The sequence below is a fragment of the Chrysochloris asiatica genome, unplaced genomic scaffold (genome assembly GCF_000296735.1).
Source record: "Chrysochloris asiatica unplaced genomic scaffold, ChrAsi1.0 scaffold00160, whole genome shotgun sequence".
Taxonomy (NCBI): Eukaryota; Metazoa; Chordata; class Mammalia; order Afrosoricida; family Chrysochloridae; genus Chrysochloris; species Chrysochloris asiatica.
In genome coordinates this window covers 1931863-1948622 of record NW_006408678.1, presented here as the reverse complement: position 1 = coordinate 1948622, position 16760 = coordinate 1931863, and the positions used below count along the sequence as shown (strand labels likewise).

The 16760-nt window shown below is 43.0% G+C and overlaps 1 protein-coding gene across 1 annotated transcript in view; it reads left to right on the top strand.

The window, feature by feature from the left end:
• The first annotated feature begins 1359 nt into the window (after nt 1-1359).
• The window catches only part of TDG (thymine-DNA glycosylase), a 23324-nt gene continuing 7923 nt past the window's right edge, over nt 1360-16760 (top strand). The window contains exons 1-4 of the mRNA XM_006871120.1: nt 1360-1382; nt 9548-9693; nt 14050-14291; nt 15079-15148. Coding sequence (XP_006871182.1) covers nt 1360-1382; nt 9548-9693; nt 14050-14291; nt 15079-15148 — 481 coding nt within the window. The remainder of the gene's footprint in view (nt 1383-9547; nt 9694-14049; nt 14292-15078; nt 15149-16760) is intronic.

Genomic DNA, 16760 nt, shown 5'->3' with positions numbered 1-16760 from the left:
ACAACATGTTACCAGTGAAAAATAAACTTTTGTTGTGTTGCAAGCCACTGAAATTTTGGAGTTATCTGTTATCATGGAATAAAGTAGGGAAAACTAATTGTAATACAACAGCCAGAAAAGTCTATTTCCACTAAACGTTAAGTCTTGTGCAAATATCAATGATAGAAATTTAATTTAAAGCCCTGTTGAAAATTAGAATCAGAGGGGTTGAATGGCAGTGGTTACGAATCGGGCTGCGAACCTTAAGGTCAGCGGTTCGAAACTACCAGCCGCTCCGCGGGAGAAAGATGAGGCTTTCTACTCCCGTAAAGATTTACACCTCGGAAACCCTATACAGGGTCGCTATGGGTCGGAACCGACTCAACGGCACTTAACAACAACAACAATCCTATACTTACTGATGTGGCGCTTTTGGATAAGCACTGGCCAGTTTGGCGGTTCAAAGCCACCAGGCATTCCTTGGAAACTCCAAACAAGGTCACTAAGGGTGGGAACGACCCCACTTAATAATAATCATTGACTTCAAACGTTAACATTTTTACATATCCATAGTAAAGCAGACAATAACATCTATGCAGAGCTTTACATTTTACATAGCTGTTTTACACATTAAGAAACCGAGGTCCAAAATGATAGTGGCAAAATAACTGATGCAAAAAATTGTTCACAATCAGGATAGAATTTGAAGTGGAAAAGACCGAATAAAGGTCTCAATGAACTCTGGTAGCGTAGTGGTTACGAATCGGGCTCTGAAACACAAAGTCAGCAGTTCGAAACTACCAGCTGTTCCGGGGGAGAAAGATGAGGCGTTCCGCTCCCGTAAAGATTTAAATCCTGGAAATCCTGTACAGGGTCGCTATGAGTCGGAACCGACTCCACTGCACAAAGCCAGCCAAAACCTGATAACTACAGCGCCCCCAGAGGTCATGATCACGTCACACCCAACCGCGCACGTCTATGGCGGACAAACGCTGACGCCAGCTGAGCTGTTCCCCCGTCACTTTTTGTCCTCCACCCTTCCCGAAAGTCCCAGCGGCGAAGCTGAAGAAAAAAAAGAAAAAGAAAAACCACGGGGAACGAACGTGATTGGGCTGTCTTGTGTCACGTGATAACCGCAAGGCGTGGGATTTGGCTCTGTACAGGCGGAAACTCCTTGTGAAGGGGGGCTGCGTGGACCTGTTGGGGTGAGGGGGGAACTAGAAGCTTGGGGGAGGAGTTTGAGCGCTAGCTATTGCCCCAGTTCTTCCAGTAATCGGGGCCAAGTCCCTGGTTATTGTCGTTCCTCCGTACGTACGCAGACGTACCACAAAGACTCGTTTGTCTAGCTGGAGAAGCCGCTCACGCCAGCGGCAGCAGGGAATGGAAGCGGAGAACGCGGGCAGGTAAGGTCGTCCCGGAGCACCGCCCCTCCCCCAGCGCCCCTCGCGGCGGGGCCTGCGGGTGAGCGGGCGGACGGATGCGCGCGCGCACGCACGCTGGGGTCTTAGACGCCGTGGCCCCAGTACAAAGGCCGAGGTCGCGCGTGCGCACTGCGAGGTTCTTTAGGCCTGGCTGCCAGCGGTCTGAGCCGCTGGGAGTCGATTCCCCTCTGCTTGCTCCTGGATCCTTCAGTTTCTTACTATACCTATCTAGCATTAAAAATCGTTAGTGACCAACCAGCAGTCTCCGGTGACTATTTCCAGTCATTATTGCTGATTGCCTTTTTCTTCACTCTCCATTACCTTTGGAAAGAGTTGTAAAGATGGATCTTCACACGTATCCACTTCGTGTCCGCCTCTCCGGAGTTTTCATTCTAAAGTTCATAGATGTAGTGTGACTTCCTCCTCAAAGATTTACTAAAGCAACGTCAAGGGTCGCAGGATAGAGAATACCGCTATGCTGGGAATGCTAGAAATGCGTGTAACACTCAAGAAATGAATAGAAAATGCCTTTTGAGTTATACAGTGGGTTTGCCCTCAGGAAGCCAAATGAAAAATCATTAAATAATTATCGCAATCTTAGATTTATTTTTATATTGGAGTAAAATACTGCTAGGCCTAAGAGAAGAATTTATTCTGATTCTCAGTTGCTAATGGACCCTGAGTTTAAGCAAGACACTTAATTTCTGTAATTTAAGGGCATCTCTCAAATCCAGTTCTAACTTGGTGTGAATCAGCATTCTATTGAAGATTTGGACCGAATCCATGAAGACAATCACAGTTTAAGTAACCGAAATTAGTTGTTTTGGACTTTAGGAAAAGAGACAAACCTAGATCAAGTATAGAGCAGCCCAACTTTATAGATCAAATCTGGGAATAAAGTATTCCAGTTCTTTCTCAGAAAACCTTTACAAATGAGAAAACTCACCAGAACTTGTGGAAATCGCTTTCATCTTTAAAATCTACTTCAGAGCAAAATTGTAATCTGGGAAAGTCTATCATCAAAAGAATTATCCATTGTAAGACCTTATTCAGCAGAGTAATAGGACTCTGGTATACTGTGTAGCTCTGAGCTGTAAATTGGAATATTCTGTTTTAAGTTTGTCTACAGTGCTGTAGAATGTTTTTATTTGGGCCTGCAAAGCTTTCACCTTCAGGAGATCTGGAGAATGCTAAGGAATCCTCATTGAGAGTGCCCCTGGTAATCCTGAGAGAGTAGTTCTCTATCGACTTCAAGTATGTGATCATTAAGGAATGGAATACTGGGTAGAATTTATGTTTTATGTTGGAAAAATAATAAGAAAAACTTCATGGATTATAGAGTCTACAAAGCAAAATTGGTTCAAGAGTCACAAGAAACATAGTCTAACCTAGAAAGGTCAAAGGAGGAATTATATAAGAAGTCCTGGTGTGGTGCTGTGGATTATTGCGCAGCACTGCAATGTCGGTTTGAACTGCAAAGTTGGTGGTTCGGGCTCACCGGCCACTTCTCAGAAACCTTATACAGGGTCACGGTGTGTCCGAACCATCTTGACTTGACGATGACAAGGACATCAGTATGCTTCTAAGGGGCTCAAGTAGAAAGAAGACATTGACCAAAATTGGGCAGTAGTAGTATGACTAAGAAAAGAATGACATGAACCACTGAGAATACAGACAGGAAAGATTAGTATTCAAATGAGATCAGGCTTTCTAGAAATGCTAAAAGATAAAATGGAGGACTTTAAAGTTAGGTTTGAACAATGAGAAGAGTGAGAAAGGTGTGAGTTTTCTTCCCAGTCCAATGGCATAGAGTTAGTAGGTGACGGATAACCTCCCTAAGTTCTGAGAGCTGCCCTGATGGCAGAGTAGGTTAAGTGTTGGGCTGCTCACCGAAAAGTTACCTGGGTGATCTCACCAGCCGCTCTGCAGGTTCGACTCTGTCTAATAGGTTTGCTGTGGGTCAGAGTTGATTAGATAGCAGTGAGGTTTGTGTGTTTTTTTTTTCAATTTGGTTTTATTAAAACAAAACAAAACAAAAAAAACTCTGCCATAGAATGTGAACGACTTTGACAGTCACAACTGTAATCTCTGGAGTATTTCTTGCTGGACACTTTTGCATGTCATTTCATCATAAGACACCCTGATGGCACGATGATGAAACTTTCTGCTGCTCTCATGGATTCCTCCCACAATATGTGTCAGCATGGTTGGGCCATGATTCTCAGTGATGCGGCAGCTATGTAACGATGTCATGTGGCAGTTAATGTGCCTTCCCTGGACCTGGGGTCCCTGCGCTGTGAGGCTCCTACATGCAGCGACAGTCTGATACCAAAACACATGGAGATCTCCCAGGAATGCTGGGCCTTCACATGCTGAAAGGAGACAGGGACTTTGCTTTAGAGTAAGTGCTCTGGATTCAGACTTCTACGCTCCTAACTGTGTGAGGGAGGACACATTTCAGTTTGCTAAAGCCATCCACTCAGGATGTTTCTGTTCTAGCAGCGCTAGAGAAGAACTAAAGCAGAGTCTGATACCAGGAGAGTGGGGTGGGTACTGCCTTAACACATAACAAAGATGAGGAAGTGTTTTGTTTATCCTTAACTCCATACCTTAAATGACCAGAGGCTGGAGGGTACTAAGCTGCCTAATAATCAAAGTCTAGATTGCCTAAAGGAGTCCCGGTGTGACCCTGTAGGATCAACACTGGATGCTAACTGCAAGTTATTCAGTGGTTCAAACCCACTAGCTGCTCCTCAGACACCCTGTACAGGGTTACTGAGTTGGAACCAACTTGGCAGCCCTTAAGAACAACAACAATGGTGGAATACCAGAGAGACTGTTGCTGGGATTATGGATGTCAAAGGCAATTTTGAGGAGAGCCCAGAAGGAAGGGCGGAGAGCTGTTACACCAGCAAACCCTGAGAAGCAGCAGCAGAGACCCAAGACTGAACTAATGTCAGTTGTTCTGCTGGCTTTTTCACTTGTTTGGTGCCCAATCATTAGCCTTTCTTTTCCTCCAATGGCTCCCATTTGTAATGGAAATGTCTACCTTATACCTGTTCCACCATTGTATTTGGAAGCAGACAACTTGTATTCTGGATTCACAGATGAAGAATTTTGTCCCAGGTTGGGATTTGGACTTAGAAGAATTTGGGGATAATATAATGGAGTGAAAGTATTTTCAGTGTGGCAAGGGTATGATTGTTGTTGTGGATTGAATTATGTTCCTCCCCCGAAATACGTGTCAACCAGGCTAGGCCCTGATTCTCAGTGGTTAGGTAGTTACTTAGTGATGTAATGTAGCAATTATATGATGATAATGATGTGATATCAATAAAAGGGTTAAGGGTGGTTTAGGTTCACCAGCCGCTCCTCGGAAACCCTATACAGGGTTGCTGTGAGTCGGAACCAACTCTGTGGCACTTAACAACAACAACAACGTAATACACTGGAAAGTCCTGATGTGGCGCTGTTAGATCAGCACAGGACTGCTAATCAACAAGGTTGGAGTTCAAACCCACCAGCTGCTCCTCTGAAACCCTCTACAGGTCACTGTGAGTTGGAGGGTCAGAGAAAAAGAGCAAGACCCCCACCGAGATGGATTAGCCAAGTGGCATCATTGATGGACTCAAGCGTGGCAAACTAATGAGGTTGGCCCAGGATTGGGCAGTGTTTCATTCTGCTGTGCATAAGGTCGCTATGGGTTGGTACCAACTCGATGGCACCTAACAACAACAACAACAACAACAACCTAATACCCTTGGGATATGGTAGACTCTGTGCTCTAATTTAATGACATTGATCAATCACAAAATGCTAGAATTTTACTTAACTGTGATTATGGAGCATTTTAAGAAGTAACTACTACTAATAGACCGCAAGGTTGGTTTGAACCACAAATTTGACGGTTCAAACTCACCAGCCACTCTTTGGAAACCTTATACAGGGTCGCTATGAGTTGCAATGTACTCTATAGCACATAACAACAACAATCAAGAGGTAGTCATTTGAACAGAACAAGAGGGCTTTATTGTTAAGTGCTATCAAATCAGTTTTGACTGTTAGCTACCCTGTATAGGTCTCTGAAGCTATAAATCTTTGCGGGAGCAGAAAGCTTTATTTTTCTCCCACAGAGCTGCTGGTTCGAAGTCCAGTGCTTATCCTACAGAGCTACCATGCTTTCCAAAACAAGGGTATACTGAGTGGTTTAAAATCAGGAAAGGTGTGTGTCAGGGTTGTACTCTCTCACCGTTTACTTTACTAGATTTTCCACACTTTAAGCACTCACAGTATAACCCAACCATATCCAACTTTTTACCAGAATTTTTTTTTTTTTAGTGTTTTTTTTTGTGAGTTATGTGGTAGTTTACATGGGAGAACATTAGCTTTACATTCATCCTATCGTATATCATTTCATTGCCATGGTTACAAGCCCTCCATGCATCATCAACCAACCAAAGGATATATACCCTGCAAGCCTGGCCCCTGGTGGTGAACACACAGCCCCTCTCCCTCTTTGGGTCTAGAGTCCCCAGCCACTCCATCTCTCCACGTCATTGTCTCTGCCTCCATCTCTGGCATCACTGTTTCTCTTCTCCCTTGATGGTCCCAGGGACCTCTGCTCCTAGACTGTAAAGTCAGTCACCCCTCTCCTTTTGCTACAAAACGTCTACCTTTGCATTTCCAACCCTCACAGTCAGTCCTGATAACAATTATTTACTATTGTACCACAGGAGTCCTATCCCCATCTCCTTTCATCAGCCCCGCCCAGACAGATTAGATACTACTCAGTGGAGATTCTACCTTCCTCTTCGCCCTCTGGATCTAGGCACCCTCTTGAGAGCTTGTAAGCCAGTCACTTCTTGCCTTTGTAGCGCCCCCCACCCCCCATTTTGGGTAGCCAATAAGGAGCTCTGGTAGCGTAGTGGTTAAGAATCGGGCTGCGAACCACAAGGTCAGTAGTTCGAAACTACCAGCCACTCCGCAGGAGAAAGATGAGGCTTTCTGCTCCCGTAAAGATTTACAGCCTCGGAAACCCTGTGCAGGGTCGCTATGGGTCGGAACCGACTCGACGGCACTTAACAACAACAGCAACAATGTCCAAGTTGCCCATCCCTGTCTCTTCTGTGTATGGGAGGGGGTGGGGGGTGGGAATGATTCTAGCTGTAAACATTTGCTCCCTCTTTTGAGCTACTGCATCTAAAGGTGTAGGTCAGGTTCATCAAATTGTATCAGATTACTCTATTTTTCCTCTTCTTTCTTTTTCTAATTGAGCTCTGATCATCCAGTCATTGAAGCCAGGTCAAGTGGGTATTATCTGCAAGTGTGGGTGTTCTTATGAATATGCCCCCTCTTCTTATCAGCTGGACGCTTGACTCTCCACTCTAGTCCTCTGTGACTATGGCACTGATTTTTACTAGGATTTTTTAATTGTCAATACTGAACTATTATTGATCCTTGATTTATTGAAAAGATCTACTAATGGTATGTTTCTATAATTTGAAAACAATATTTAAGGAAACAAAACAAAATAAAAGTGGTCTTCAAAAAGGACAAATAGAATGAAAAGATACTGGGACTTCGCCACAATCTTTTTGAAGCTTTTTCTACAGTTTAGTCTATTTCTCATTGGTTCTTCACCTTTTTTTTTAACCACTTTCGTTTAATGATAGCTTGAAGTCAAAATGTTTCTCCATGGTTTGTTCATTGAGATTTGTTGTTTAGTGCTATTGAGTCGGTTGTAACCTTGTATAAAGTTTGCGAGGTGAGCTTGAACTGCCGACCTTACGGTTCAAGCCGACTTTGCAGTCTAGTGCGTTGGTTGGTTGGTTGGTGGAGTTGGGTCCCACTCGTAGTGATCCTGTATAGGGTTTCCAAGGCTGTAAATCTTTACGGGAGCAGTAAGCCTCATCTTTCTCCCGCGGAACAGCTGGTAGTTTCGAACTGCTGACCTTGAGGTTAGTAGCCCGACTTGTAACCACTACTGGGCCCCCCCTTTTCCCGGCGTCTCAGCAGTGTGACTTAGCCCACCTAGTCTGGTCTGCTATCGTTTGTCTGCATAGGCCAGTTAAGCTTAGCCAGAACATAAGCTTTAAATTGCCTTTTAAGAAAATAATGCTATTCATAGTCCACTAAGGCAACGTTCTACATCCTACTTTGGTAAGTAGTGTCTAGGGTCTTAAAAGCTCTTGAGAGGCCATCTAAGGTGCACCTCTTGGTCTCTCCATGTGTGGAAGAAAGAAAAGTGATGAAAATTAAAGATGGCTGGAGTCAGCTAGTCCAGTAGACCAATGGAACAAATGAACACCGGCCTCCATGACAGACCAGAAGAGCTAGATGGTGCCTGGCTACCACTACCAACTGCTCTGAAAAGGGATCCCATTAGAAGGGTCTGGATAAACTGGAAGAAATGTGGAACAAAACAAAAGAGTATTTAAAAAACCAGGCTTACTGGTCAGAAAGAGACTTGAAGGAACCCAAGACTATCACCCTTGTCCATCCTTTAGGTATGAAACAGAACTCACCCTTGTGACCCAATTTTCAGCCAAACAGTAGATAGATATATAGAGGGTACAGCACCACTAGTAAGGTATGCTCACCATGGAATGGTCAACCATTCAAAATCAAAAGGGCAACATTTACCTGCGGACAAAGTTGAGAAGGGATGGGAAGGAGAGTGGATGGGAAATAGGACCCACAGGGAGGAGTGGGCTAACTGTTGTTGTAGGGAGGGGATTCAATCATGAGATAAAACAAAGGGTGTGGTTTGTTGAAGACAAAACAGGTGATCTTGTCTGTAAACCTTCACTCAATTCACAATAAATAGTTTCAAAAAAATAATGTTGAGAGATGATTTAGTTATCATAAAGATTGCCCATTTTATAGTATATTGTTAAGTGCCATTGAGTCAGTTCTGACTCATAGTGACCCTGTATAGGATTTCTGAGGAGCAGCTGGTGGGTTTGAACCAGAGATCTTGTGGTTAGCAGTCCATTGCTTATCCTGAAGTGCCACACCAGCCCTGGTGGTGCAGTTGGTTAAGCATTGTGCTGGTCACTGAAAGGTTGGTGGGTTACATCCACTAGCCACTCTGCTGGTGTAAGATGAGGTAGTCATTTCCATAAAGATTTATAACCTCGGAAACCCTAAGGGGCAGTTCTGCTTTCTTCTGTAATGATGTTATTAGCTGAAATCGACTGACGACAGTGGAGTGGGGGCTTTGGTTTGATTGCTTTTGTAATCTCCGTGTCTGAGTCCTCTGCTTTCTCCGTGTATCACAGATAATAAAAACTAATAGTTATCTCATCTTGCCACTGAAACCATGACATTTCTCCTCAAATTGTCTTTCTACTATATATTTAATGGCATCCTTTGGAATTAGCTGTCACTTGCGTTTCCTAAGATAAGTGCTTTCTTTCCTAACTTGTGCTAGTAGCAGTAACTTGAGAAAAATGGCCTATGGTCATCAGAAAACATTGTTTTGGGGAGTTGTTTTCTTTGAAGGCTTTATGTTCTTTACTTTGGATGACTGAACAAAGTTCAAATCATGTTCAAAAAAGGTTCAGAGTGAATTCTTCATAAATTCAACAGATTACAGAATACCCACTTCAGTGTCTAAAACAAAAAAGCAAAAATTAAAGCTAACAGATAAACAGACATAGAATGGAAGATAATTTGGGAGGCTTTTTGGGACAGGATGTTGAAATACTGAAGATAGGGGTACAAATTGTATTTGTGACTGTTTAGCAGGCCTTGTGGTCTTTCAGGTCTGCTAGAAAATTCCCATGATCTCATTTCAGAGAAAGTGCTAGGTGACTTGACAGGACTTGTAAGTTTTATTGATGATACATCATGTCATAGACAGTGTGAGACTTAATTCCTTTTGGCTAGTAGGTACTCAGTAAAGACTGGGTGATTGTGTAAACACAGGACTAGAGCTTCCTCCTGTCTCCTACCCTTTTATCTGTTCTAAATGCATACTACAATCTAATTACAAAATACTTGGATCTTGAAGGATATTTACAGCTGATGATTTAAACTGACATCTGAGTATTGGATCTTGAAGGATATTTACAGCTGATGGTTTAAGCTGACATCTGAGTATATTTTATTGCCATTCTATCTCATACTGAATTGCTCTTTTTCAGCTATTCCCTTCTACAGACTCAAGCATTTTATACATTCCCATTTCAACACATGATGGCTGAAGCTCCTAATGTGGAAACCATGAACGAACAGCAAATACCAGCAGAAGTCCCACTCCCAGCTCCTCCTACTCAGGAGCTTGGACAAGGTACTTTTCACAATGTTAGTTTAGAAAATTACGTTGTTGGATTAGCCAATTTATTTAAGAAAATCTGGATTTGAACACAGGCTTGTCTTTTATTAGCTGTTTGATCTTGAGCAAGTTACACAACCTTTCTGAACTTAAGTATCTGTATCCTGCCACTGGGTCCAAAGCACTGTCTCCTTCCTGAATCAGTGCAGTAGCCTCGTAACTGTTTTCCTGGCTTCTACTCTACCCTGAGCCTATTCTCACAGCAGCTGGAGTACACCTGTTAATAAGGTGAGTCAGAACTTGTCATTCCCTCTATCCAAATCCTGTCAGTGGTGTTCTGGTGTGGCGCTGGAAGATAAGTAAGCATTGGACTGCTAAGCACAAGGTTGGCAGTTCAAACCCACAAGCTGTTCCTTAGAAACCCTATATAGGGTTTCTATGATTTGGAACTGACTTGATGGCAAGTCAGTGAAAAGGGTGACTCAGAAGACAGTCCTGGCAGTCTGTTCCAAAAGGTCACGACCTTGGAAACCCCGTGAAACACAGTACTGCTCTGACACACATGGGGGCACTGTGAGTTCAACTTGAAAGCCTCTAAGTGACAAGTTCTTTCATTTATCTGCTGATATGTTTGTTGCCTGACTTTGCCACACAAGACTATTCAGCTTCAACACTCAACGTATCTCCAGCACCGCCAGTGGTACCTAGTATATTGTTGTTAAGTGCTGGTGAGTCAGTTTGACTCATAGAGACCCTGTATAGGGTTTCCAAGCAGCAGCTTGTGAGTTTGCACCACCGACCTTGGAGTTAGCAGTCCAGAGTTTATTATCCTACAGTACCACACCAGGAACAATGAATGAATCAATGACTAACACATCGTGGAATTAGTTAAATGAGAGAATTCATCTAAAGGCTAGTGGGTGCATAGTTGTTGTTGTGAAGTGCCTTCGAGTAGTCCCGATTCCTATCAGACCTGTGTAGGATTTCTGAGGAGTGACTGGGTGAGTTTGAACTGCTGACATTCAGACTGAACTTAATGGTCGAGTGCTTATCCTCTAGCACCATACCAGGTGCATAGTAGTCACTGAAATATTAGTTTATCATCCTGTGGATTCTTTATGGGAAGTTAATTGATAAACTTTTGCAAGTTGAGATACATTCTCTCTTAGAAACAGTGTTCACCAAGACTGAGTGACCTGCAGGCTAGTCAGTAAAAGCCCATTTCATCATGTGAAGTCTCTGAGAGTTAACATTATTGTAGTCCAGAAACCCAAAGAATTCCTTTAGGTTCTGATCTGGAAACCTGAAAACTTCCTTTAGGATCTAATCTAGAAAACAGAGAATTTCCTTCATGTTCTAATTCACAAAATAGAAAACATCCTTCAGGTTCTAATCCAGAAACTCAAGAATTTCCTTCAGGTTCCAATCCGGAAACCTGAAAACTTCCTTCAGGTTCTAATCCAGAAAGTGGAAAATTCCCTTCATTTTACGAGCATTTTTTTGGACTTGTGAATTGAGTTACACGGAGCCAGTCAGTTACGTGTTGAGCAGTTCAGACAGGTTTTGTTTTATGTCAATGATCATAATCTCCGCAATGGAACATCACTTATCCTACTTCCTCCCTGTTTCCCATTTCCGTTCCTTCATTCCCAGCCCTTCTACACTTTGTCTTTAGGTACATGCTGCCTTTTTAAAATCTCAGATGATTAAATACGCTGAGGTGTACGTGCCTCCCTACCGTTGCTCTTCCCCGTATAGACCTGTTTATTGTCTGGCTGTGCTGCAGGGTGAAGGGCCATAATCTCAGGTTACTAATAGTTTCTGTCTGACCAGTAAACATGGCCTTTTTTATGATCTAGAAGCACTTTTTAAGTACATAGGAACCTTGATGTGGCACTGTTGGATAAGCACTGGACTGCTAATCTCAAGGTTCAAACCCACCAGCCATTCCCTGGAGAAAGAGGTCCTGTTCCTATAAGATTTACAGCCTCGGAAACCTGACCCAGGTCGCTGTGAGTTGGACTCTACTCCATGGCACTGAGCTCGGTTTTTCAGTACTTCAGTCTGTGCCTAGGTACTGTGATACCTTTTGGGGAGGAAAAGAATCTGGATCTTGTCTGGTTGCCTAGTAGAGGAGAAGGCAGAGGCCCACGTTGCAGGCTGTGTGGTCGAGTGGTGCCAGATGCTCTGGGACCCCATGGTGATGTCGCCTAATCCAGACTCGGCTCAGGGGCAGCTTTCCAGAGCAGAGAGATGACACCAGGGCTCTGAAACTCCACAGGTGAGGAGACTTTATCTCCATGAATAAGGAGCTAGGGAAGATTCTAGACCAAGGCACACACATGAAGCATGGCACAATCAAAGGTCTGAGATGGAGTGTGTGTGTTTGGAATCTGGGGTACAGCAAGGATATGGTGAGAGGTGATTCTAGACAAGGGGGTGGGTTTGGTTTGATGCATCCTCAAGGGTTGATATTCTTTCTGAAAGCACTAGGGAACCGTTGAAAGAATGTAAGTAGAGGAAGGATTTAAATGGCTTTCAAAAGATCCTTTTGGAAATAGACAATAGACTGGGTGATAGAGAGTAAAGTAGAGCTTGTGGCAGGTTGTGAATGAAAGACGATGTGAATGTGGAGGACCCGAGTAACAGCAGAAAGCTTGGAGCCAGATTTAGAAAGACTCAGAAGGTAGAACCACCTGGCCAGGTTAAGGGAGTTTTCTGGGGAGGGCAAGGGGGAAAGAGGAGTGTGAAATTGACCCCCAAGTTTGTGGCATAAACAGTTGGAGGAAGGAGGTACCATTCACCAGGACAGGCAATTAGGAGGAAGAACAGATTTTGAGAGGAATAGCAGTTTGTATGAAGGAACTTTAAAAGGTTGGTAGATAAATTCCATTATCTTTTCATTCCATTTGCCCATGAACTTTTTGAAGCCCCCTCATATGTCATTATCTACCTAGTACAGGTAGCGAGAAGGTAATGATTTTCACCAGTAGAGCATTATTTGTATGAGAAATGTGCTCAAAAGTTTTGGTTTAGAATGTTCTGAGGGACTGCAGTCTAATTCCATTGTATTAAAGCTGCCTTCTAAAAAAAGACAAAGCCCAACCTATTGCTGCCAAACTGATTCTGACTCACAGTGACCCTACAGGACAGAGTCAAGCTCTCCTAGGATTTCCAAGGCTGTCATCTTTACAGAAGCAAACTGCTGCCACATCTTACTCAGCAGCTGAGGGCTTAACCACTGGGCCATCAGAGTCCCTCCGTGAGCCTTAGTGAGCCCCTCAATCAGCTTAAGGCAGAAGAGAGGAGCCTTATTCCTGGGAGGCTCAGTTGGGAAAACACCAAGCTGTAGGTCAGGGGTTCTCAACCAGGGGTGATTTTGCTCCCCAAAGGACATAGGACATTGTCTGAGACATTTTTGATGATCATACCTGGTAGGTTGTTACTGGCAACTAGTGGGTAGTGGCTAGTGGCAAGGCATGCTGCTAAACATCCTAGTGTAGTATATACAATATACTGTAGTGTACAGCCCAAGATGCCCTAGTGCCGAGGTTGAGAAACTCTGCTTTAGCTCCTGAGGTCGGATGCCTCATCTTGACTTTTTTTTTTGAAAAATCCTGCTACTCTTGAGATTTCCTTCTCAGCGATGTCTGAGTTCACCTGTTAGGCTGTGGACTGCTCACCGTAGATCACTGGTTCAAACCCAACAGCCACTTCTTGGAAACCATTTGCGGAGTCACTATGAGTCAGAACCGACTCCGTGGCACTTAACAGCAACAACAACAACTGGATGTGATAGGAAAGGGATATTTTAGGAAAATAACTTATAAGGTGTTCTTCCTGTTTTTCCCTTTTTCTTTCATTTGTTTCCTTACCAATTTAAGTATTTACATTAGAATGTCTCTGAAATGGTTTGTGGATGATTTGTGTCTCTGGTGAGGCCCAGATGCCAAGTCATATGTCCTTGAAAATCAGTATCTAGTGACTATGGGCATTTCTTCCCAACAACAGCTAGCAGGGCAAGAGGGTGGGAGGTGGGGGTGGAGAGGAAGACTGCTGACTAGGCTGTTTAAGGCTGTGGCTCTTCAGAAGCAGGGTGCCAGGCTTGTCTTCCAAGCCACCTCTAGGTGCCTTTGAATCAGCACCCTTCTAGCTACTAGTTGAGCGCTGAACCGTTTGCATCACTCAGGACCCATTCTGGGGTGAAAGAAGGGGAGCTCCTGCAGAGGAGACTAATGGTGGGAACTAGAAGAGCAGTGTTTAGTGGGGAAGGAAGTGGGGGTGAGAGTGGCTTCTGTAGACAAACTGCCTCAAGCTTGTGCATCAAGTGAAGATTTCCCAAGTCTACATACTGAAAACTGTGTGTTTCAGAGGTTCCAAAAGGAAGAAAAAGAAAACCTAGAACAACAGAACCTAAAAAGCCAGTGGAACCCAAAAAACCTGCTGCACCAAAAAAATCTGGCAAGTCCACAAAATCAAAAGAAAAGCAAGACAAAATTACAGATACGTTTAAAGTGAAAAGAAAAGTAGATCGTTTTAATGGTGTTTCTGAAGCTGAACTTTTGACCAAGACTCTCCCTGATATCTTGACCTTCAATCTGGATATTGTGATTGTAAGTTTTTGTTTTTTTTTAATTCTCCTTTGATTTTATAAACCATATGGGTGGAGTAGCTTAATTTAACAGTTACCTTGTAAATTGCATTTTGCTGAAAATGAGCCATTTACGAACCTTTTTTGTGTGGTTACTGGTGTCAGTTTTTTGAAGGTGTGTTATGTGTTTAAAAGGGTGGGCTGTAGGGTTGGGCTCTTCATAGATGTGCAAAGATGAAGTGACATAATCCATGTGAGTAACTTTGTATGCCTGACACTTGTGAGGATCAGTAAAGGGTGGCACTTAGTATGAACTCTGACTGTCATCAGCAACTGCAGGAACCTCAGTATGGGGACTGCTGTGAAGCTTAGGTGGGGTAAACTACTTGTTAGGAGTCTACAGCCAGACTTGATGCTCTGCAGGAACTCAAATGTGAACTTTTCTAACACCTTAGTCTCTCTCCAGACTAAAGGCAGCCCATTCGGGTGGGGACAGAGGATTTGGGGATAGGAGGTAGTCAAACTGGTTTTTTCAAAAACAACTTCCCTCAAAGTGGAATGCTTTTATTGATTAAGAGTAGACAAGTAAACAATATTGGTTATGATGCTTAATTAAATTTCTATTTTCATAAATTCAGTTTTGTTCACTCCTGCCCATAAAAATCCTAAGGCTCTGGTAGCGTAGTGGTTATGAGTCAGGCTGCCAACCTCAAGGTCAGCAGTTCGAAACTACCAACAGTTCCCTGGGAGAACGATGAAGCGTTCTGCTCCCATAAGACTGACGTATACTTTTTTTTTTTGCTCTGTAGATTGGCATAAATCCAGGACTAATGGCTGCTTACAAAGGGCATCATTACCCCGGACCTGGAAACCATTTTTGTAAGTGGTTGCTTTTATTACGACTTTACTTTTATGCTAGTTACTTTTGTTTATAAGGAGCTCTGGTAGTGTAGTGGTTACAAGTTGGGCTGCTTAACCTCAAGGTCAGCAGTTCGAAACTACCAGCCATTCTGTGGGAGAAAGATGAGACTTTCTGCTCCTGTAAAGATTTCCAACCTCGGAAACCCCATGCAAGGTCTCTATGAGTCGTAATCGACTCCATGTACAACATCTTTGTTTATAGTTGTTGTTTTAAAATCATTTTGTGTTTAGAAAAACAAGACTGTATGTGTGTATAAATGATGTTTACTATTTGAGTTTCTGTGTGTATACATGAAAATAAAAGGATTTGAAATGTATTGTTGTTAACATTTTGGTTATGAGAGTGGAGAGGCATGAAAAGTGCTATCTCTTCTATTTGAATTGTTTCCAAAGAAGTTTACCAATGATTTTTAAAAGTTATTACTGACAGACATGGTAACAATAGTACAGACGATACATCTTTGTGGCAGTACAGACAGAATAACTGCCCTTTCCAGATTTCTGCGGCCTTATTTCCCAGGAGGAAATGCAGTGATCATTGGCATTCAGGGCACGATAGTTACAAATGCTGTGACTGGAGACTCTCTATAGACACTAGCAGAAAACCGTATTAAAGACCCTTATGACTCTGAATGAGGGTGCTTCAAATAACCTGTGGGAAATTGGAGTTGAAAGAGAATGGAATTTTTCCAGGAGCTTTTTGAATCCCCTCGGAGTAGAGTGACCTTTAAAGTAATAACTGCACTATTGTCCTGTCTATAGGTTATTTAATGCTACAGTGCCTAATAGAACTAGCTCTGTGATAGGCTCTCAGGAAATGCTAGTTGATTAGTTAAGTAAATTTAAAAACATTTAGGGCAAATTGTTATCAAGTGCCCTCTAGTCAATTCCGACTCATAGTGACCCTATACAGGGTTTCCAAGGAATGACTAGTGAGTTTGAACCGCCGACTTTGAAGTTCAACCTATCTTGAGGTCGAGTGTTTTAAAACTAACTAGGGAAATTTGAATGTACTTTTTCCACTCAGTGTGTTGAGAGTTCTCTGTCTGTTATCTTTGAGGTATTCAATGGGAAGGTAGTAAGTAGTATCACCGATTATTAGAAAGGAAAATGAACAGTTTCAACATTTCCTACACTGATTAACTGTAGATCCTCAGACTGACGTGTGTTTCCTTCGTGACAAGTAGCCTCTGTATCTCATAAACCACTTGTGCTGATAATCCATGTGTCTGTAGACAGCCCCTGGGTTATGAACAAGATCCCTTCCTACACTTGTCTTTGATGCAGATTTGTAGGTAAGTAAAAACAGGTGTTTATGGTTGGATCTTACTTTAGTACAAGATAACCAGTGCAGCAAGAGAAGGTTATTGTGATGCAGAATGTGTCCTGAGTGAAAGTGAGGGTAAATTAGCATAACATTAAAGGGCAAGTAGGAGTTACCAGTACTTTCTGTAAGTATCCAGACTAACCCACTGCCACCAAGTTAGTTCTGACTTATAACCACCCTGTGCAGGGTTTCTTTACGGGAGCAAAGAGCCTTATCTTTTTCTCACAGCATGTTGTTGTTGTT